The sequence below is a fragment of the Coffea eugenioides genome, chromosome 11 (assembly GCF_003713205.1).
Source record: "Coffea eugenioides isolate CCC68of chromosome 11, Ceug_1.0, whole genome shotgun sequence".
NCBI lineage: Eukaryota > Viridiplantae > Streptophyta > Magnoliopsida > Gentianales > Rubiaceae > Coffea > Coffea eugenioides.
This window is the reverse complement of record NC_040045.1, coordinates 24,830,793-24,853,193: the sequence shown is the minus strand read 5'-3', so window position 1 is coordinate 24,853,193 and position 22,401 is coordinate 24,830,793. Positions and strand designations below refer to the sequence as shown.

The 22,401-nt window shown below is 33.3% G+C and overlaps 1 protein-coding gene and 1 pseudogene across 1 annotated transcript; one reads left to right on the top strand and one right to left on the bottom strand.

Moving 5' to 3' along the window:
- Positions 1-2,768: 2,768 nt before the first annotated feature.
- LOC113752109 (probable LRR receptor-like serine/threonine-protein kinase At3g47570) lies at positions 2,769-14,640 on the bottom strand. Its single transcript, XM_027296246.1, has 3 exons — positions 13,719-14,640; positions 3,469-5,445; positions 2,769-3,115 (listed from the first exon to the last, which is right to left on the bottom strand). Exons 1-3 carry the CDS (start codon positions 14,638-14,640, stop codon positions 2,769-2,771), a joined length of 3,246 nt encoding a protein of 1,081 aa, XP_027152047.1.
- A 591-nt stretch (positions 14,641-15,231) lies between these two features.
- Positions 15,232-16,802, top strand: LOC113752108 (annotated as a pseudogene).
- The last annotated feature ends 5,599 nt before the right edge of the window (positions 16,803-22,401 follow it).

Below are 22,401 nucleotides of genomic sequence, written 5' to 3'. Positions count from 1 at the left end.
GCGATTAACGAGAGAATTAGGTTTAAAATTAAAGCACAAGTATAAACCTCACCAGTAACATTTGTACTTTTTTTCGCCTTTGTGCCTTAAGAAATACTGTATTTTATTGATTCAATGAATTTTTGTTTGTAATAACAAGAATTAAAACTTTTACTTCTTAATTAACACTTTAAATACCAAAAAAAAAAATTTATACCATAAAACAATATTTATCTCTAAATTCGCCCCTTTCTATCGCCAAATTCTAGGTGCAGAAAGTTCAATTACTAAAGGCCCACAATTAACTTCTTCACTCCACAATCTAGCCAAATTCCAACATTCGAACCATATGAGGTTATCTTACGAAGTCACATACAAGAAACCCCAGTTTTTTTTGCTAAACATGAGAATTGAGGGTATTAGTAAGGTCTAATGAGTTAGGGTTTGAAAGCCTAACCTCAGCCCAAATAAGAAACTAATTTTGTTGGTCCAAGTACGGATCGTACAAAGCTGAAATTAAGGCCCGCCCTCGGCCATTCATTTTTATGAGCTTTGGGATGAGATCCAGACAGCCCGAAGTTTTGTTGAATGCTTATGTATATACTTTTTTTAATAATTGTAAAAGAAAAATTAAATGAAAATAAGTTTATATAAATATTTGTAAATAAACATTAGTGCACCAATACAAAATTATCACAAAAAAAGATACCAAATGAAATTCCAAAGGACATCCTGTATTTGGTCAACTTTTTGGTTCTACTTGTACATCTTGTTTGATTTCAACCGTGTCATGTGTGTTAATCGTGAAAGCATCTAGCGGTTACGGAAGATCAAAACCGGAGTCATTTTTTGCTTTCTGGAATGGCGAGTGACAAATAGCTGAGGGCCCAGTCGTAATTAGCTGACCTATTGAAGGCTAAGCAAGAATGGGCGAAGTTGTCCATTAAACTAAAATTTGCTCTAGTATCTAATTTTAGCTCTAACAATATCGCCAGCTATTTGTTTAGTTTTGGTAAAAGTTGAGTTCATATTGAAAAAGGTTAATCTATGATTTTAAAAGGAACTTAAAATAAGTAGTGTGGCATTATTAATAGCCATGCTTCTCTTGTTATGGATATTTTTTTTAAAATTTTTTTAGTAGGGGAGGGATTGGCAATTTTTGTTTTTTCAACTTAACTAGTCATGATTTCGTGCATTGCACGAGCTTGTATTTTATTTTCTGATGCTTTTCAAATTAAATAAACGACTTTTGCCAAAATCACATAAACATATGAGAAAGTACAGAAAGGGAAATGAGATGTCTATAACTCCATCCATCTATTTTATAACAACTGCGTTGAAGAGTATACTGAGAAAATAAAGCCAGCCAAGAAAATTCAATATTTGAAAATTTCATCAATATATATTTTTTATAATTTTTCCTTTTGGTTAATTCCAAAAAAACCCATGTAAGCTTACAAATTGCAATACTTTGTCCCCTAAATATTCATTTACAACAATCACCACTTTATGATTTCTAAATTTTCTAAATTGCTTTACAGATTTCCTTTTTCATCTTCTTACATGGCATGCACATGTCACTAGTAAAAAGACTAATAATTCCCAAATAATTCAGGCATGATTTTGTTTCCAGGAGTATCCTTATGTGTAATGGACTTACATATGCACACAACTCTTACTCAGGCATGTATATATTTTTTATGTTATTGGTGATATATGCAAGAGTTATTGATATTTATGTTTTTACAAACGGGTATTTTGAAAATGAAACTAGGCCTAAAATATTTAGGTGGTTATTTATTCCTTTTACTAGTAGGGTGTGCATGTCATTTGAAGAAATGAAAGGGAAATTAGCACTCATTTGCTGTTTGTATTTGATTAAGAAAATTTGACTACCATAAGAGGGGGAAGGTGGACATTGATGTAATTTAATGTTCAGGAGGCAAAGTGATAAAATTGTATTCTTGGAGGAAATTTTTTAGAAATAATCTTTTTTCCTTTTGAAGATAAGTAAATGAGCAAAAGAAAGATTATCGAGGAAGAGACAAAGGCGATTGAATAGAGGACCAACTCAAGTGATAGTAAGAAAGAATAAATTTTAAAAATTCAATTTTAGATTTATTAGGGAAAAACGTTAATAAGAATCAAGATATTTAGTAGCCCATGTGATAAAATAAGACAGAGGTTGACCTAAAACTAAAGGAGTTGATGTTTCAGTTTCTTGCAATTTTAAGGCTGAAAAGTAATTGCACTAAACCAATCCAAAACTATATTTGTTTAGATGCCCTTACTTGCTAAGTACTTTTGTCCTCCAGAGTTAAAATGGCAAGGTTTTTAAAAAATAAAATTACCATACCTTGTCAAATCAACAAAACTCCTTGCAACTTGTTAAACTTCATCACACTTATCATATCATGTTTGTCAGATTAAAGTTGAGTTTGATCCCCCTTCCTCCTCTCAACTTTTTAAATCTCACTCCTCCCCTGCTTACTTTTTTTTTTTTAAATAGAGTTTGACAAATACTAAGTATATATAATTGTCATATATGCTCGGACAATTTTCAAAATTATCTATTGTGTTTACTTCTTGCAAACAACATATGCAAATGAATAAGAGCAAACCAACTGTAACAATAAAAACAAGAAAGGCAATCTAACCACCATATTCATAAATATTAATGTGGAGGGAAGGGAGTGCAAGTGAGTAGTCCCGAATTTGAATCCTCCCACTTATTCTTAAAAAAAAAATCATTGTATATCATTTCCTACTTCTTGAATACTTCAGCCCTTCTAATTTCTTTGAAAAAACTGAGTTTTGATCTTCTCAAGTGTTGTGAGGGCATCTTTTATGTTGATCCTGTTCTCTGGGACATCTAAAGTGCAACTTAGTGCAAGTTGCAAGATAGATGATACACAAACTATGTTTTTCGCGACTTGTTCGTCCTCTGGATGAAGTAATTTCACATCAATAACTTGATCTACAGAACCTGGTAGTAATTCTTGGATCCAATGCCTAATGCTTATCTCTTCCTTAAACATCTCATCCTTAGGTCGTTTTCCAGTGAATGCTTCAATCATGGTAATGCCAAAACTGTATACATCACACCTTGTTGACACTAGTCCTTCTAATCCATGCTCTATCATAATTATTGAAATTCACATTAGCATGGCAGCAGGGGAAAAGAGAAAGCAGTTTAAAAAGATTATAATGTCTTCATATTCGGAATAGAAGTGTTATGACATATTGCATTGTGAACTTGGTTTGGCTGACGAGTTCTAGGGATACTCGTTAAGATAATAAGAGCCAATTTTTTGACAAGAGTAAAACTAATTTGAGAAAGTATTTAAATGCAGGTGAATAATATTTGTGAATGTGTATTCACATAACAAGTTAAGTATTATTAAGTATCTTAATGAGTGCTTCAAAAGCACGTGCCAGATTGCTTTACCAAAAACTAAAAGTTATAGGATTAGAGCCAAGAATAATAACCTGGGCCGATGTATCCAATTGTTGCCAAGGTTTTTGTCTGTACACGGCTTTCTCCATCTCCCAGCAATTTAGTAATCCCAAAGTCACTAAGATGACCGACCATATCTTCATCTAGTAAAATGTTACTAGGTTTCAAATCACAATGAATTATGGGAAATGAATACCCATAATGAAGATATTCCAACCCACGAGCCACATCAATCATGATGTCCAATCTTTGTATGATACTCAGGACGTGGTGGCCAAGATGGAGCCATTTCTCCAGGCTTCCATTAGGCATGAATTCTAGTACCAAAGCTTTGAAGTCCGGATTAGAGCAAGCACTGATTACTTTGATCAAATTTCTATGACGAAGGCGGCGAAAGACTTCGCATTCTAAGTCAAAAGTTTTCGATGTGCCATCAAGTTGCATATCAAAAACCTTTATAGCCCAAATTATCCCATTTGCAGATACCCCTTTGTAAACTGAACCAAACGTCCCAGATCCAAGCAAGTTACTTTCACTGAAACCATTTGTTATTCGTTGAAGTTCATGGTAGGATACCCTTTGATGTGCTGTTTCTGGAAACAAATCATGGGCTAAAGTCGTAGTCTTCTTTCTTGTAAACCTTTTCATCAACAAAAGTGAAATGGCCAAGGCTAGGAATGAAGAACCTATTGGCAGCAACACAAGCAAGAGTATCTTTTTCTTTGATCTATGATGAAATGTTTGACAAGGTTGGAACCAAGGAGCACCACATAATGCTTCATTAGCAAGAAAAGATAGGATTGTGAAGTTCTTAAAAGGTCCTCCTTGAGGAATCGGTCCTTGTAGTTTGTTGTAGGAAACATTCAAATACTGAAGATCCAAGAGTACCTCCAGTGAGTTAGGTATCATACCAGCTAAACTGTTGAATGATAGATCCAAGTGCTGCAAAGCCAACATTGTCTTGATGGAGTCTGGAATTAACCCTTGTAGATTATTATGCTCTAAGGAGAGTTCTTGTAAATCCTGTAGTGCCCAAATAGTGCCAGGGATATCACCAGAAAACTGATTCACTGATAGATTCAGTTTGATTAGTGCCTTCATGTCTCCAATTTGGGAGGGCAAAGAACCATTGAGAAAATTGATGGACAAGTCAAGCTCCAACAGATCAGTAAGGCTCCACAAGCTTGTTGGCACGCTAGATGTTAGATTGTTAGAGTTTAAATAGAGCCATCTCAATGAAGAAATACTCCCTATGCACTCGGGTACCTTGCTAGACAGCCTATTGCTTGCCAAAATTAAATATGCTAAGTTGGGAATATGACAAAACTCACTTGGAATTGGTCCTTGTATCTTGTTATCTTCAAAACTTATCCACTGAAGTTGTCTTAAATCTGAGATGGAACTTGGAATTATTCCTGTCAAACCATTGCTTGCCAAATCTAGGAACTCCAAGTTGCTCAAGTTGCCTAGTGACCTTGGAATTTCACCTCCAAGTCCACAATGAGACATATTAATTGAGTCAAGAGAGTTGGAAAGATTTCCAATATACTCTGGAAGATTGCCATTCAGTGGATTTTCATCTAGCCACAATATTCTCAAATATCTGCAATTTCCTATAGAATTGAAGAAGGTCATATCTCCAGTTAGAGTAAAATTGTTGCTTGAAAGAGCTAAGCGTTCTAGGAATCTTAGGTTACCAAGAGAATCAGGAATTGCACCAATAAATTTATTATCTTCCAAATCTAGATGTGTCAATTTAGACGCATTGGAGAGAGTTGGCAATATAATTCCAGTAAATTTGTTGCCCCCAAGATAAAGCACCTCAAGATTGGGTAAAGTAACATCTAAAGTCGAAGGAAGAATGCCCGAAAAATCATTGCCATCTATGGACAGTACTCTAAGAGTTGAAATGTTGAATAGCTCTTGTGGGACGGGATCTCTTAACCAATTCATTCCCAAGCTTAGTATCTCCAATTTATAAAGGTGACCAATCCCACGAGGTATAACACCTGATCAAAAACCAATTACGCAACAAGTTAAATGAGAAGAGTAACCAATTCAACTGAGGAATACTTACATAATAATTATACATATATATCAAATATATATGAACAATATAATATAAATATATATCAAATATTCTATATGCACAATAAGCAACAATCGAATGGAAGTGGACAGAAAACAATACATTACTTGCCCCAAGTACCCATTTTATTAATAAACATTGTCTACTAATTATTTTTTTGTATTTTTTCATTTTATTGCATCATTTCTTAGCATTTTTTAATTCGTTACTTCACCCATAAAAGAAAAATAAAAAGAAAAAATCCAGTCTTGTTAGCAACAATATATGGGACTTAAAAATCAAATAGACCATTTTGTGCATTTGTGGCCTTTAAGGTGATGAGGATTAGCCACTTTCTCAATTTTAAAGCCTTTTAAATGCCAATGTCATAATAAATTACAAAATGTAACTAAGATTTCCTTTGTGTGCATTGTAAGGGTAAATTAGGAAGAGAATCACTTGTCAACATTTTCATGTCATTTTTGTATGAAATAGGCTGATTTCGTTACAATAAGACTCAAAATAATGGACATTAGCTTAATATCCAAAGCCTCAATAGTGCTAAGTAAATTATTAGAGGGACCTCATGGTATATTTGGAAAATTATCTCTTTCACATTTCTAGCCTAATCCATAAAGATTTTTTAATAGGTACCCATTCAACATTCGTTAGTAAAATGATTTGCATCCAATATGCAATTTAATACACTTATTTACATTTATTTTCTCGTTTTGTATTTACACATTTTCCTAATTTAACTTTATTGTTTCCAAAAAGATCCCTTGTACCAGTTTTAATCAATATCCACTAAGTACCTAATAGCCAAAATTGTTCATCAAAGTTGTTGTCAATTTAGTATGGAGCTTGACAAAGATGAAATTGTCACAAATTAAACTCTTGACAGTGTTGATGTTAATGGTACATAAAGTACTAAGAATGTAAAAATTTATCCACACTAAATTTCACTAAGCAAAATAAGGGTGAGAATGATGATCTTGAGGCCTGATAACATTATTCTTAAGATGTTATTTACCTTGACTATACAAAATATTTGATACAGAGTTATGGTAAATTATCCTTAAAATACAAGAAGATTTAGAGAAAAGAGATAGCAAATTTTCTAATTTTCTCACAAGAATGATCAATTACAAAAATTAGTTTAATTGCGAAGAGACTTATTAATTTAGAAAAAAGCTATGTTTCAACAAAAAGCACAAGTAATCAGAAAAATTCCGTAAATTTAAGAAACTATTTGGTGGCATAAGATACTTTTTAATATGAAAAGATGCCAAAAGATGTGTGAATATTTCTACCTATCCCTCAAAAGATATTTCTACCCGTCGACCCCTATCCAAATGCAATCAAAATTGGATCATGGCCCAGATACGGTTGAATGCTATGACCAACAAGGATGCGGCCCCGAATGGCTATTGATCAAACAGGATATGAGGCTGGCTTTGAAAAGACTAATGTTTGTACCTTTTTAATCTTCATGATTTGGTCTGGTGATGGATTCGGCTGGAATGACACTTGAATGCGACACCGGATATTTGATCACTTGATCTGCTTGTGTTTCTTTTGAATTTTCACACATGTATATCCCTTAAAGTTCCATTCATACATCTTTCAAGAGTCATTGTACATTTCCACGTTTCATTTGTACATTTTTGTCTTATTTGAATATCTCCCATTTTATTTAACAAACTAATCTAATAATTCGCCACGTAGTTTGTAAATGAGATATCAAACTAGTACTAGAAAAACTATGCATAAAGGCAAGTATAGTTTGATTTAAACTTTTCCTTTAGTATAAATATATTAATATAATCTAACCAAATTAAGGTGGCTTATGGCATTAAACCTTGATTTGCAAACTAGATTAGATATACCACACACACATTATTATGAACATGATCAATTCACAAAGAAATTCAGTAATTTTACTAGCCATATGCTCCTTTCTAAATTCATAATCATAAACAGAAGTAAATCCAAACTTTTTCTAGAAGTTGCATCACTTCGATGATCGTATAGGTGAAGTAACCTTCAAAATTTCTAAGATAAAGTACCATGAAAAACTTTAAACTTCATTAAGAGTATAAATTCAACACATAATCTATTAATATCATCATGCACTAATAGGTGGAATGGTACACAAAAGTACTAGTGCTCATAATCATACTAGTAATATTAGAATAAAGGCTCAATTCCCATTGCTAAGTGATTCTAGATGAAGAATTTCAATCCCATTCCGAACCACGTCAAATTCACTAAGCCCCTTAATAAAGCCTTAATCAACCAATCCGCTAAGTTGTTGGATGTTCTTAGATATACAATAGTCATGAGGCCATCTTTTCATACTTGTCCAAGATACTAGTGTCTTAGACATATTTAGACTAATATGTCTAGAGTTATCATAATACACTTTTTCAAGACTTCAGAAATAGTGGCTTTGATGTTACAGTATATAGAGACCAGAGAATAGGTTGCGGCAATAACTTAATATCAAGTAACAAATTCCTAAACCACTCCACCTCTTTGAATGTAGTGGCCAAAGTTATAAATTCAGATTGCATAGTGGAATAAGCAATTACCATTTGCTTCTCAGAAACCATGAAATTGCACTAGCACCACCCAAAATGAATATCCACCTAGTGCGAAATTCATATCATTGACACTAGTGAACCAACTTAGGGGTGGCCATAATTTAGATCTGAACCAGAATTGAATCGAAATCAACCTGACAGTTTGTTGAACTGGAACCTGAATCAAATTTTGGAAATCGAAATCGGAACTATAATCGTGACTAATGGTTTAGGTTTAGACTTACCAAAATTTTGAACCCAAATCAGAACCAATGGTTTATTACCCGTGCAAATTGTCTAAGAAAATATTTGCTGCCTAAATATATTAGACCAATTTAGAGTTTAATATCAATAGTCAACATTTAATACCAGCAATTCCAATCGTATTTCAATAACGCATTGTCCCATTTTATTAGTATCTCTATACTCCATGACTAATCTAAATCCAAGACGAATCTAATCTAATCAACAATGAGATAGTTTTTCATAAAATTTGCATCACTTTTTTTTTCTGGCACATTATAACACAATAAAGTTTTTTCTTTTCCTTTTAATTCACTGCCATATTTTCTTAAAATCAATTTATAATAACAAGTGTTTAAATATAGTTAAAATAACTTGAACTATAATCGGAAGAAATCGAAAACATGACTTGAACCAGAGGTTCAAGAACCGTAATCGTAATCATCTCTATAAGGTCTGGTTTAAGTTCTACCTTTCAAAAGAATTGGAACAATCAGTTTTTAAACTTGAACCAACGGTTCTGGAACTGTGATCATGTCTAAACCAACTAGCATTAGAGTAACCTTCAAACACCAGTGAAAATTATTATAAAAAAGCCCTAAACTCTTAATCCTTTTAAGATAACCACGAATTCTTTCAGTGGACTTCTAATGGTTCATACATGCAATCTTGATATATCTTACAAGTCAACAAATTGCATATGAACTATCTAGTCTTGCACAATGCATTGTATAGATCAAACTTCCATTGCACTTGTATATTCAATTTGAGTAATTGGATTGTGAGAATGTTCACATATTTCAAGTTAGGAACAAAAGGACTACTCATTTTTTTAATATTTAGATATCGAAACTTGTTCGATATCTTATCATTATAGTGAAATTTTCATAAAGATTAACCCTCACTATTTATCTTAAGTTTAATACCCAAATAGCATCTCTTTTTCAAGGTCCTTCATTTTGGAATTTGAAGAAAGATACTTCTTAATATAGAAGTGTCCTCCACATCTGTTATATTTATATCAAGAATAAGCATGTCATCTATATAGAGACAAATGATTACACCATTTTCTTAAGTGAACTTGGAATAAATATACTTATTAGCATTAGTGTACCTAAATCCACTTGAAAGTAATATGATTCAAATTTCTCATGCGATTATTTAGGTACTTGTTTTAAGTTATATAATGACTTAATCAGTTTGCATACTTTCTTTTCATTTTCAGGTATAACAAAACCTTCTAGTTGTTCCACATATACAGTCTCATCTAAATCAGCAGTTAAGAATGTTGTTTTTACATTCATTTGATGTAGAAATAGATTGTACATTAAAGCGCTTGAATGCTTCACCCAGTAAGTTCTTTGGCAAACCAAAATTAAAAAATATAGAATTAACCATGTCTTCCAAAGTTCTATTCTTTCTTTTAATCAAACCATTTTGTTATAAAGTATATAGTGTACCAGATTGGTGTATAATATTATTTTATTCATAAAATACTGAGAATTTAGTAGGAAAATATTCACCTCTCCTATCACTTCTCAATATTTTGATTTTCACATTCCATTGGTTTTGAAGAAGTGACTTATAAGATTTGAACACGTTAAAACATTCATATTTTGTTTTCATAAGATACACATGAATAAATCTAGAACAATCATCAATAAATTAATGAAATACTTATTGACACATCTTGTTAGAAAAACATTTAACTTACATACATCTGAATGTACAAGTTTAAAGAAACTAGTATTTTAGCCCTAGGAAATGGTAATCCAATTAATTTTTATTGAATGCAGGTGTGACACTTCTTTTCTTTATTACTTGCATAATCAATTGGCGACTCAATAAAATAAGCAGAATTAGACACTTTAGTGTTGCTTATTTTGAACATGCCATCACAAAGAGAAACATCATGCAACATTATTCTTTTCTTGGATAAGATTATTTTATCCAATTCTAGTACAACTCTAAAGCCATTCTTATTGAGTGTATCAGCCAATGGAAGATTTTTTCTCATATCTAGATCATGTAATATATTAGTGAGCACTAGTTTTTTGCTAGATGTGAATTGCAACTGCAAATTCCTGTGTCATGCACCTTAACGCTATTATGATTGCTCATTATAACATTTTGAATAAAGTTTTTTAAAAAGTACATTGAGCAAAAGAATTAGTATATAAGAAAATATTAAAGCCAAAACCAACTTAATAAATCATAAAAATAATAGATCAATTAATCTAATAGAGAGAGATAGAGAAGAGGTCGGGAATGATAGGGAAGAGATTAAGAGACCCTAACACTAGAATCTTTATTTATAGAGAAAAAAGACGAGTAATTAGTGCATAGTGGGCCTTAGGAAAATGACTAAGCATATATGGATTTGACTGATTAAGAATAATCTTAGCATTTGATGAAGATAATTGCTTTACAAAGAAGATTATTGTGTTGGCTGTATCCTCTCTATTTCCTCACAAATTATACAAATATTTATTTATGTATCTATTTCTCTCTATATCTTCTCTAACTCAATTTGTTTCAAATACTTTATATGTTTGTGTAAATTTGACTTTTATAATTTACTAAAGTAATTGGTTTCTTTGTCCTTGTATTCTTTCTACAAATTAATGAAAATTTTCTCCATATAATATTTTTATTGGCAGTGAAGTATAATCTTAGAAAAGTTAAGATGCATTATGTTGTTTTATGTGAGCAATTACTACTCTCAACTATTAATAGTTTAAGAATGCTTTTTCCATGATTTTATTGGGACAACTTAGAAATATCACTTATTTAGTTGGAATAAAGATTAAAGTAATTTATTGTAGAAAGAGAAGGGAGTTTGTATGAGTACTTCAATTTAGGTAAGTAATAAATGTAAATCAATTGATAATGTATTTATGATGTCACAGAGCAATTGTGATCTAATTATAGTTAGGCCAACGAGTGAACGGTGACCCTTAGTGAAATCATTTTTTTTTAGTCATGGGGTTTTGAAACCTTGATTTAATCAGCTTATGATAACATAAGTAAACATCAATAAGTATCTGGTTGTTACCTGTCAGGTTAGCAAACTGTATGCCTAATTGCTGCAAATTAGTGTGATTGCCGATATCTGCTGGGATTTGACCTGTAGAGTGGATCAATCATGATATTTACATAATTGCTTGAAAATGTATGTATGCATATATACAAGCAATTGTTTTAAGAAATACATCTTAAGCTACCGAAAATGGTACTGAGTAGTTTGCAAGATAAGATGATTTACATGTGTTCCCGGAATAATTCAAGTTCAATTTGTATATACACACACAAACACACACATATGTGTGTGTATATATCTATTATGTATGCATTTATAAAGGGGAAGTATTTATGGACTGTGTTCCCGGAAAAGGGTACTAAGTAGTTTTCAAAATAAAATGATTTACCATATATATATATTATGTATGTATGTATAAAGGAGAAGTATTTATGGACTGTGCTCCCGGAAAAGGGTGCTAAGTAGTTTTGAAAAGAAAATGATTTACCATATTGGCTGCAACTTGTTTGGAAATTGGAACCATTACAGCTATAGTGGTCATCTCAATCCGTGGTCCACCTCCTTGTTTCTATATCTTGTGAATTATAGTGATCATACTACGTCGTGTTTTTGGCAGAGTTTTGTGGACAGATGGAATTTAAATAACGAGATGCATATTACTTTAAAACATGATACAACGTATATCTAACGACGAATCCCGCAGCCCACATGAAGGAAATGGGTAAATTACACATTATTTTTCTTTGATTTAGCACTTGTACTCTTGTACATAAACTTCTTATAATTTAAACTAAAGTATCAGGGTGACTGATCTCTCCGTCTATAACCGAATTAGGCATGTCAATGGGTATGATTCGAGTTAGATTCCTTTAATCCAGATTCAGATCCAATAAATTTAATTGGACCTAGAACCATTAAATTTAGTTGAATCTATACCCAAATCCAAATCCTTATCGGCCTGAAAAAATAAGTACAAATTCAGACTCTCCTGGATCTGGGTACCCAATGAGTACCCGCTGTATTTTTCTAAATACACTAAAGTAAAAATATATAGATTTCAAAACAATATAAACGCCATCCAATTTTTATTTTTAAATAATAAAATTAATATATAAAAAGTTGAATGCAATATTATGAACCAAAAAATAACTATTATAGACTGCTTCGATTTATTTTTAAAACTTCAATTGTATCTACGTCCAATTTTTCATTTATTTGCCTATACTTTTTTTCTTTTTTCCAAAAAAGTATTTACTAATTACAATTACAACTAGGATTAACTTGAAAAGAGAAAACAATCTTGAAGTTTTACTGTATTCGATCCAATGACCATAGAATATTAGAATATTTTATAAATTTACTAATATATATGTATGTACATATAATTTAATTATATATATGAGTCTGGGTAGGGTTTGATATGGGTTTGGATTTGGATGTGGATCATAGAAAAGCAAACACTACAGAGATCCGTAACCCTTTTATAGGGTCTGGGATTGAGTAGAGTCTAGATTTGAGAAATTAATTCCAAATCCAATTCAAGTACAGTGGATTTGGGTTGAATTTGGATAAAATCCGATTCATTGACAAACCTAAACGGAAATGACTAAAATGTCAAATATACTCCAATGTAAAGATGGAAATTACTTGTTAACCATAAGGGCTTGTTTATAAATTTTGAAAAGATAGGAAAGTTATGCGAAAAAGCGCTAAATAGTAATGAACTAAACTGTAATGCACACTACACTTACATATCTTGGCCATTTAAGTAATTTTAGTTTTTAGACAATTACATCTAGACATTTATGCTAGTTCCTTGGGTTCTACTCTTCTTGTTCCTTCCCTGTTTCTTAAATTCCACCCCTCCCTTGCTTAAAAAGAAAGCTAGTTTCACTAAAAGCAACGGTTTTTGTGACTTTGACATTCTAATTCAAACCATAAGAGTTATATATTTTTTAAAATCATACTTCCTACGCCCCATATATTTAGTCATGATTGGGGATATGTGTTTTTTATACACAGTACACTCCATCAAAAAAATTTTCCTTTTGTTTCACTTTTACCCTTAATCATATGCTGGTTAAAGTAAAAAATAGAAAACAAACCCATCACATTTGTTTTTCTGCATCATTAATGAAGGGTATAAGTTGAATTTCAGAATATAAAATAGTTAGGAATGTCAAACATAACAAATATTTTAGAACAGCCAAAAAAAGAAAATATGGGAACTTCAATAGGATAGATGAAGTAATAGGAATTTGATGGAAAGCACTAAATCACAATAGGGTAAAGTATTTTTCTAGAGGAAATTGTAACTCAAAATAAAGAAAACGTATCTAATGGTACCTTGAATATCGTTTGCACCTAGATATAGGTTCCTAAGCGCAGTTAGATTCCAAATTTCTCGTGGAATATTTCCTGCCAGATTATTGTATGACAAGGACAAGATTTGAAGCCTCGGACAACCTCCAATACCAGCAGGGACTGCGCCGCTAAACTCGTTATATGACAAATAAAGCCCTTGGAGTTGTGGCAGATGATGGCAGATACGTACCGGAAGGTAACCAGATAAGGTATTATTCGAAAAACTAAAGTGCTGCAATGACGAAAGGTTAAATAAAGACCGAGGCAAAGGGCCTTCAAGTTTGTTATTTCCCATGTCAAGGAACTCCAAGTTCTGTAAAGCGCTCCAGTCTTGAGGCAGATTTCCAGTCATGAGGTTCGTACCTAACCTGATGGTCTCTAACATCGTTGCATTAGAGAGCGTTGTTGGCAATGAACCAGAAATTCTGTTACTATGGAACGAAAGATAACGAAGTCGATATAAAGCTCCCAACCATGATGGAAATTCACCATCAAAGCTATTGAATGCAAAGTTGATGTGCTTGAGTCGACGCAAATGAACCATCTGAGTTGGAAGATTTCCATGGAAGCTATTGTTTTCAAGATCCAGCCAGACTAAGAAGGAGAGATTCCCCAACTGTGGAGGAATGGTTCCAAATAAGCCCAATTTGGGAAGCTGTATGGCGGCGACTCTTCGATGGCGTCTGTTACAAGTGATTCCTATCCAGTTACAAACAGAGGTAGAAGTGGACCAATTGACTGGAAGGATATTTTGGGGGTCGGAAATGGCAGCCCTGAAGGCAAGAAGAGCGCCTAGATCATGATCACTGGTGTTGTTATGGGCAACAACGTTAGTGGTACTTGAGGAAGCTGTACCTAGGCTTGCGACCAAGGCTGCAAGGAAGAGGAAATAAGCTTTCTCCATATTCAATTTCTTTTCCAGAACGTGGATGTATACTCGTCTTGTCATAAGGAACGTATATAAATGGATTGAAGCACAACAACTCTTCTTTATTTCTATTTTTTATTCTTTTTTTGGTCTTTGGAGAAGAGTACCTTTATAAATATGATAGTGATGGCACCGTGGCGGTAAAGTAGACCTTGCATATGACTTTTCCATCTTGTATAGTATGGTAAACTATTTTAAAGTGTTTTTAAACTATTCAAATTATCAACTTCCAGTATTTTATCTATTTCAAGTCTCATATAATCCCCTCAAAAATAAATAGTATCTAATTTTGATTCTTCGATCTATTTCTACATTAAAGTTAATAAATTTGAAGGTAAAATTTGATGAATCTAACAATGGAAATAGACCGAAAAAAGTCAAAATTTAACATTTTTTTATTGTTGGTGAGTGATTTTAAGACTTGAAATATATGAGCGACTAAAATTTGATAATTAGAATAAGTTAGGGGCTCCCTAGGCAGCTAATGTGTATAATAACCTCGCATACGACTACCTTATAAAAAGTTTCTGACATGAACAAATTCGTATGTCATGGAATACGAGAGATATGGAGAAGCTCCACAGCCACACATCAGCCGTGTGGGGATTTGAGTACATGTATGTGCAATAATCCAATGGTAGTCATCTCTTATTTGTCGATTTAATGTGAGCTAAATTTTTGTCAGGTTTGGGGAATCGGGCGGAGACTAGATTAGCATTTTTCTTTGCTTCTTGGTCGACGGGAGGCGTTCTAGGCGCGAGAGAGAGAACTTGAGGAAATTGTTTTTTTTTTTCCTTAGGTAAGCAAATTGGTTTTTTTTTAACTCAAAATATTTAAAAGGGCAAATTATCTAATTGGCCCTTGAACTCTTTGTCTAGGTAAAAATAAGCCCTTCATCTATTTTTTCCTGACTTTAAACCCTCAAACTTGTAAAATTGGGCACTTATGACCCTTTTAGCCAATTTCTCCGGTTTTGCAACCGAAGGCCAATTCACACGAATGTTATTGTACTTCTTCGAAGGGCATTTTTGTCGCAGCTTTGGCAAGTTTCAACTTTCGACAGATCGAAGCAGAAAAATTCATCACTTCCGGCCAAGTCGTAATTTCACCACTTCAAATCCCATCCCGACTTCGAACTCCCCTACCCATTACCGTAATTTCAGCTCTCTACTTCCTCATCAGCGTTGCCGGAATCAGCTTCTTTCTCCTCGCCGTCCTTCACCCCAGGCCCGCTCCTATCTTCCGCTGTGGTCACGTTCAGGACACTTTCAGAGCCTTCTATTCTCTTTCCAGCACTTGGCAACTTGAAGGAGGAGACTCTGGCATCGGAAATGCCACTGGCACGGAGCGGCGGAAGCTTCTTGGGTTCGTCGGAATTCAGACGGGGTTTTCCTCGTCAGATCGCTGAGAAGCCTTGAGGAGTACTTGGATCCCTTCTAAGCCTGAGGGTCTTCTTAGGTGTTTCCAATCGGTTCTTCTTTCCTTTTTTCTTTTTGTATGCATTGACCTTGAACTGGTTCAATTGAGCTATTTTTTTGACGCAATCTAGTTTGCTGGGAGAAAAAATTTATAAACTAATCAAGAGGACAAAAGACTGGTCTAATCACTCTATAATCATGCGTCTCTACTTTGTCAAAAGAGGCAAAAGAATCTGGCTTTCGGTTGGTTACAAACCGTAGGATTTCCTATTATTGCCATCCCACTACTCATCTCCTATTTCCATGGCCGCAAAATTGAAAGGCCAAACACCAAGCTAGTATTGATGAAATATCCTCTATTCATTGCCGCCGCCGCCATCGGCCTCTTGACCAGCATAGGCGACTACTTGTACGCCTACGGAATGGCTCGGCTCTTTGTTTCGACCTCTTCCATCATCATTGCTTCACAGCTAGCTTTCACTGCTGTCTTTGCTTTCCTTCTTGTCCAGCAGAAGTTTGCTGCATATTCAGTCAACACCATTGTTTTGCTGGCCGTGGGAGCTAGGGTTCTGGCTATGCACACCAGTAGTGACCAGCCCAAGGGTGAGTCCACCAAGATGTTTTTTTTTGGGGTTCCTCATGACGCTTGCAGCCGCGGCTTTGTACGGCTTGATTTTGCCGGTGGTGGAGCTGATGTATCTCAAGACAAAGCAAGGTTAAAATCGGATGAGGGTCAGGTTGAGAAAGCGGCGGCGGCGAGGGTTTTGCAGAGGGAAGGACGAGGAGTTGTTCCCTTTTTGCTTAGAAGATGTGGACAAAAATGTCCTTTGAAGAAGCACAATGGCATTCGTGTGAATTGGCCTTCCGGTTGCAAAACTGGAGAAACTGGCTAAAAGGGTCACGGGTGCCCAATTTTACAAGTTCGAGGGCATAAAGTCAGCCAAAAATAGATGAGGGGCTTAGTTTTACCTAGACAAAGAGTTCAAGAGCCAATTGGATAATTTGCCCTATTTAAAATGGTGCGCATGTATGTATATACGTGTGTATATATGTATGTACATGTATGTATCTCTATATGTATGTATATATATGTATATGTATATGTATGTTTCTCTATATATACGTGTGTATATATATATACCTACATACATATACATATACTATAAGCAAAGGATTTAAAGAACGTGATCGAACTGTAACAACTTGAGAAAAATAGAACAACAGTTAAATGAGCAGTTAACAGTACAATTGTGCTGCTAATAAAGACTAAAAGATAAACAAAGCTATATTGCAAGGGCAATTAACAGAACCATACTACTCTTTCCATGAGGACTATACCACGGCAACAACTAACTTTCCGTTTCTCGAGTTAGTAGTCTCACTTCAAAATTTTCTTCAATTTTTTGTCCTCATTAGACCCTTAAGTAAATTATTACGAGAGGCAGTTGTAATTATGATAAACCTCTAGGGAGCAATGTAAGATATCTCAAAGACTTTGCAGTTTTTTTTTTTAATTTTTTATTCAAGAAGAACTCTAAACCTTACAACAAAGCATTGTTGTACATGTCTAATTAAATTTTTTCTAGTTTCATCTAATAAATGTAATTTTTATAAGATTTGATATATTTCTCACTAAGTTGATGTAAAAAATAAAATTTAACTACACTAAACTAGTATGAGTGATATTATTAATATTATAAAAATTACAGCAATCAAATGTGACAAAGAGTCTGTTAGGAAGGTAAGTTTTTTGCCTAGTTTTTCTTTTAGAAAGTTTTTAACAACTTTAGTTACGATAATCTAAAAAAACTTCTCAAAATTTTTAAAACCCACACCTACAATATCCAAAAATGCATAAAAAATTTTTCCCCTTCTTTCTTCTTCTTCTTCCTTCCCACACCTTAGTCTACTACCACCTCCGCCATCGGCCAGCATTGACCACACCTCCATTGGTGCTAGTGCAAGTGCCAACCGGTGATTCTCTCTCTCTCTCTATTTTCTTTCTTTCCTCCCTCTCTCTCCTTCTCCTTCTGTCCCCTTGGAGTTCAAATTTGGTATTTTTAGAGTGATTTTTGTGATTTAAAAAATAAAACATTAAACTTAATTATTTTATCCTATATTATGAACTAAATAAAGAGATAAATATATTTAAAAAATTTTAAATTACATGCTATCCAATACAATAAGTACTTATTAAACTACATTTCTAAACAATATACTTAAAAGTATTTAAGCACTTAATAAATACTTTTATTCAAAGCTATATTTAGAAAGTACTTTTTAATAAGTTATCGCAATCCAAACGAGTCCTAAATAATTTGGACGTCCTAATCATTTTTTTTGTGAGAGAGGACGACCTACTATGTTAGGAAAATTCAAGGTAGAAATGTCTTATGAAAATTCAGTCAAGTCATAAAACATAGTGATAATTTCATAAACCTCCCCAGAGATTTTTTATAATGTCATTCAAATCTCCTGAGGTTTTGTAAATCTTACTTACCTCCTTTGGATTAACATTTCTTGTAAAATTTTAGCCCCTTTGGAGAAAATGTAGGAAAGATAAAACTTTTGTTTCAATACTACTCTTATGCTATCCAACTTGTGAAGCTTATAACAACAATAAAAATAAAATAAGATTAAATTTGTATAAGGTTTAAATTTGTTGACTTAGACTATTTATTTTAGTTGTATTGGAATAAAAGCAAAATTTACACCTTGAAAAATTCACATGTATGAACAGATTATTTTAGTTTTTAATACAACTTAAACTACAACATGTATTAAAACATATTTCCCAAAAAAATTTCTTGACTTCCTTAATTATAACTATCTACAAAATTTTTAAGGTGTTAATTACTCATCAATATCCTCCAAAGTGGTTGACCTTGATCATATTTAATTTATCCATGTTCTTTATTAACCTACCATGACCCTAATATAGAGAAATATAGACCATTGTTCGATAGAAATTTTTTTAATTTACGACTTTTAAGTTAAATAGTTATTAAGAGTAAGGGTAATGTTATTAATTTGTGGTCTTAGGAATATTTAGTCTTGTCAAATTGATAGGCGAAATAAGTGAGATTTTAAAAATTCCAAGAGAGCTGAGTGATATTATAAAAACCTCTTGACATGAACAAATTTCTATTTCATGGAATACAAGATATGGAGAAGTTTCACAGCCACATATGAGCCATATGTTGGGAATTGAGTATATGTGCGTGCAATTTTAACAATCGATTGGTAGTGATCTATTATTTGTAGATTTGATGTGAGCTAAATTTTTGTTAAGTTTAGGGAATAGGGTAGAGACTAGATTAGCTTTTTTCTTCTTTGCTTTTTGATCGAAGATGCCTCAAGATACGAGAGAGACAAAGAGAGAACATGAGGAAATTGTGCCTCTAGATTTAATTTAATATTTGTTCTTACTGTTTGTGCTTAAGTTGGGGGTTTTGTAAAGTTAAAAGCTTTATTGTTCATCCGAACCTTATTAACTAGACGAGCTGAGAGGGTATGACCCAAAAAAAAAAAAGTTAACCATGTTTACTAAAATAGCAAGGTTGTATCAAATTATCAATCTCGTCACTTATTATGTATATGTGGAATTTCATGGCGTTCTTATTTTTTAAATATATGGTAGAAAATATTGAATCACTAAATTAATTGTTTTTTTTTTGACCTTTTGAAGGTTATTGATCTTTATGAATGCTAGACTTGGACAGTTTACTTGCATTAAAACAGCTAGTGAGAAAAAGAGTGCCTCTTTTTAACCCAGAAAACTCCCCCAAGAATTTAAAACAAAAAAATAACTGAAAAGCAAGAGAGAAAGCAGAGAGAAAGGCCTCTGGCTTTTGTAATGGGCCTACTTCGATTTGTGCAGATGTGACAATGAAGAGTTAAATACGATTGAAGTCTAGTCAACAGGAATAATGCACCTCAAATAATGTAGAAATTATTGGCAAACATGCATATATAAAAGTCTAGTCAACAGATGCACAACAAAAAATTTTTCTTCTAAGAGAAGACTTGGACATGTAGTCATTTTCGAGACCGACATTGCGAATAATTTAGAAATTATTGGCAAACATGCATATATATGCTTCACATGATCAATACACACATTATATATATATATATATATATATATATATATATGTTTTTTCTCAATATTTTCATTTTCGACAAGAATTTTCGATAGAATTCTTGACTTTAATGCTCCTAATCAAACCTGCATGATAATTATCCAATAAATTTTGCTGATGTACTTGTTTGTTTTGATTTAGCCTAATACATTGTGTAAAGATATGTTGAATTAGGGATTTCTTCGGGGACAACAGCATTGATATACATGTCTAATTAAATTTTGTCTGGTTCTGTCTAACTAGTGTAAGTAATTCTTATAAGATTTGATATATTTTTTACTAAGTTAGTGGGAATAAATAAAATTGAATTATACTAAATGGCCACAACTGATATTAGCCCGTGTCCGTGTTTATTGGTCTAAAATGAAAGTAAACAACAGTGACATCTTGTCAAGCGTAAACAAAGAGCACACGCTATTGACTGGACTGAAAAATCCAGTAGAGCCCACACAGAATTTAGATCAGTCAGTGCTTCGTAATGGAAAATTATGCTTGACTTGGAAAAAAATGGAGAACTGCACCACAACCCACGTAAATGTGTGGTTAAGCAATTTGGACGTTCGAATCAGTTGTGGAGGAATGTCCAGTCACTTAGGTTGCGTTTGACAAAAACTAAACTCTGAAAATTGAAATCTGAAATTTGAATATATTAAGTTATTAAATTGTTAAGTATTAAATCTAATACATTTGGGTGTATATCGCATTCAGTGATAAGTGAATAACTTATCGCTTGTTTTTTATAGCAAGTTTTGTCTAGAAAATTCAGTGTCACTTAATTAATTCAGATATTCAATTTTTGGTTATCAAACGCATCTGAACACGTTAAAATCTGAATCCATTAAATTTAAGTGTTAAATTGAATTACCAATAGAGCGTTAGTGTGGAGGAATGCCTTAATCACTTTAGTGTGGTTAAAGCATTTATGCCTGGTCTTTTTTTTTCCCCTGCAATTTTTAGCTCTTTAAGTCACAAAGCAAATCATGTCCACAGAAGGATTGATAAGAAAAGTGATTAAAGAAGCCATTGGCAAGCCTTTCGGGGTTCGGTCCCGTGGTTGTAGCCCAGTTGGGCGAGAGCCACGTCCAGGGATCGAATCCCCGGATACCCTTTGGTCGGTGATGTTGGGCAGTCTCTCTCAGCCACACAGTGGGATTAGTTGGGGCGTACGGTATTACCAGTCCATGGCCCCAGATACCCTCTGTGATGACAAAAAAAAAAAGAAGCCATTGGCAGATTACTTGGAAGAATAACTTTATCGCTTGACTCCCAATGCTTACTCCAAGTGTGTAAACGAAAAATTTTGTTTCAGTCCCATTGCTTTGTCAAGGAAATTCATTATTGACTAAAAGTACTATAAATGTGCATCTTTTTATGGATAAATCTTACATACATTGACAATGTATACACAATCACGGTAGATACATGGCACATATGCAAAATTTGAGTTTCAATGTAAATTTGAATTATATGTCATGTATCTAATGGTGAAAGTGTATGCACTGTCAGTGTATAAAAGATTAATTATTTTTTTATTATTTCGGCCAATCATATAGAGATTAATCCTTTTTTACCGCATCCCCAAATGGAACCTAAATAATTTGGACGTCCTAATCGGCTATTATTATTTTTTTTTCAAAGGACGTCCTAATCTGTCATATCAAGGGAGAAATATCTTATGACCCATTCAGTCAAGTCATAAACTATGGCTCATATTCAATATCATGTCCATCCAAGGATTGATGAGGAAAGTGATTAAAGAAGACATTGGCAGATTACTTGGAAGATAACTCAGTCACAGGGCTCTAATGCTTCGTCAAAGTGTGGAAACGAAAATTTTGTTTCATCCCCACTGCATTGTCTAGGAAAATTCACTATTGACTAAAAGTACTATGAAGGTGCTTGTCTTTGTTTCGGCCAATCATATAGAGACTGCAGATTTAAATAGGGAAAAGAGTCTCAATCGCCCTCCAACTATTTACCAGATAAAGTTTTAGCTCTCCAATAATTAAAGATAAAGGTTTGGCCCTCGATCTAACAAAATAACATATTAGTAGCCCTTCTGTCAAATTCAGCAGTTAACTATGACGGGAAGCATCATCTCGTGAAAAACCAGACCAAATATGAAGGGTATTACAGTCTTTCCAGATGTATTTATGCTCAACAGAGTTTTTCCATTT

Excerpts from the sequence above, each read along its gene's own strand:
- LOC113752109 (XM_027296246.1), bottom strand. The coding sequence starts at position 14,640 with ATGGAGAAAGCTTATTTCCTCTTCCTTGCAGCCTTGGTCGCAAGCCTA. Across the intron at positions 5,446-13,718 it reads AGGTGCAAACGATATTCAAG|GTGTTATACCTCGTGGGATT; the intron begins GTACCATTAGAT and ends GTTTTTGATCAG. Across the intron at positions 3,116-3,468 it reads AATTGGATACATCGGCCCAG|AGCATGGATTAGAAGGACTA; the intron begins GTTATTATTCTT and ends TAATTATGATAG.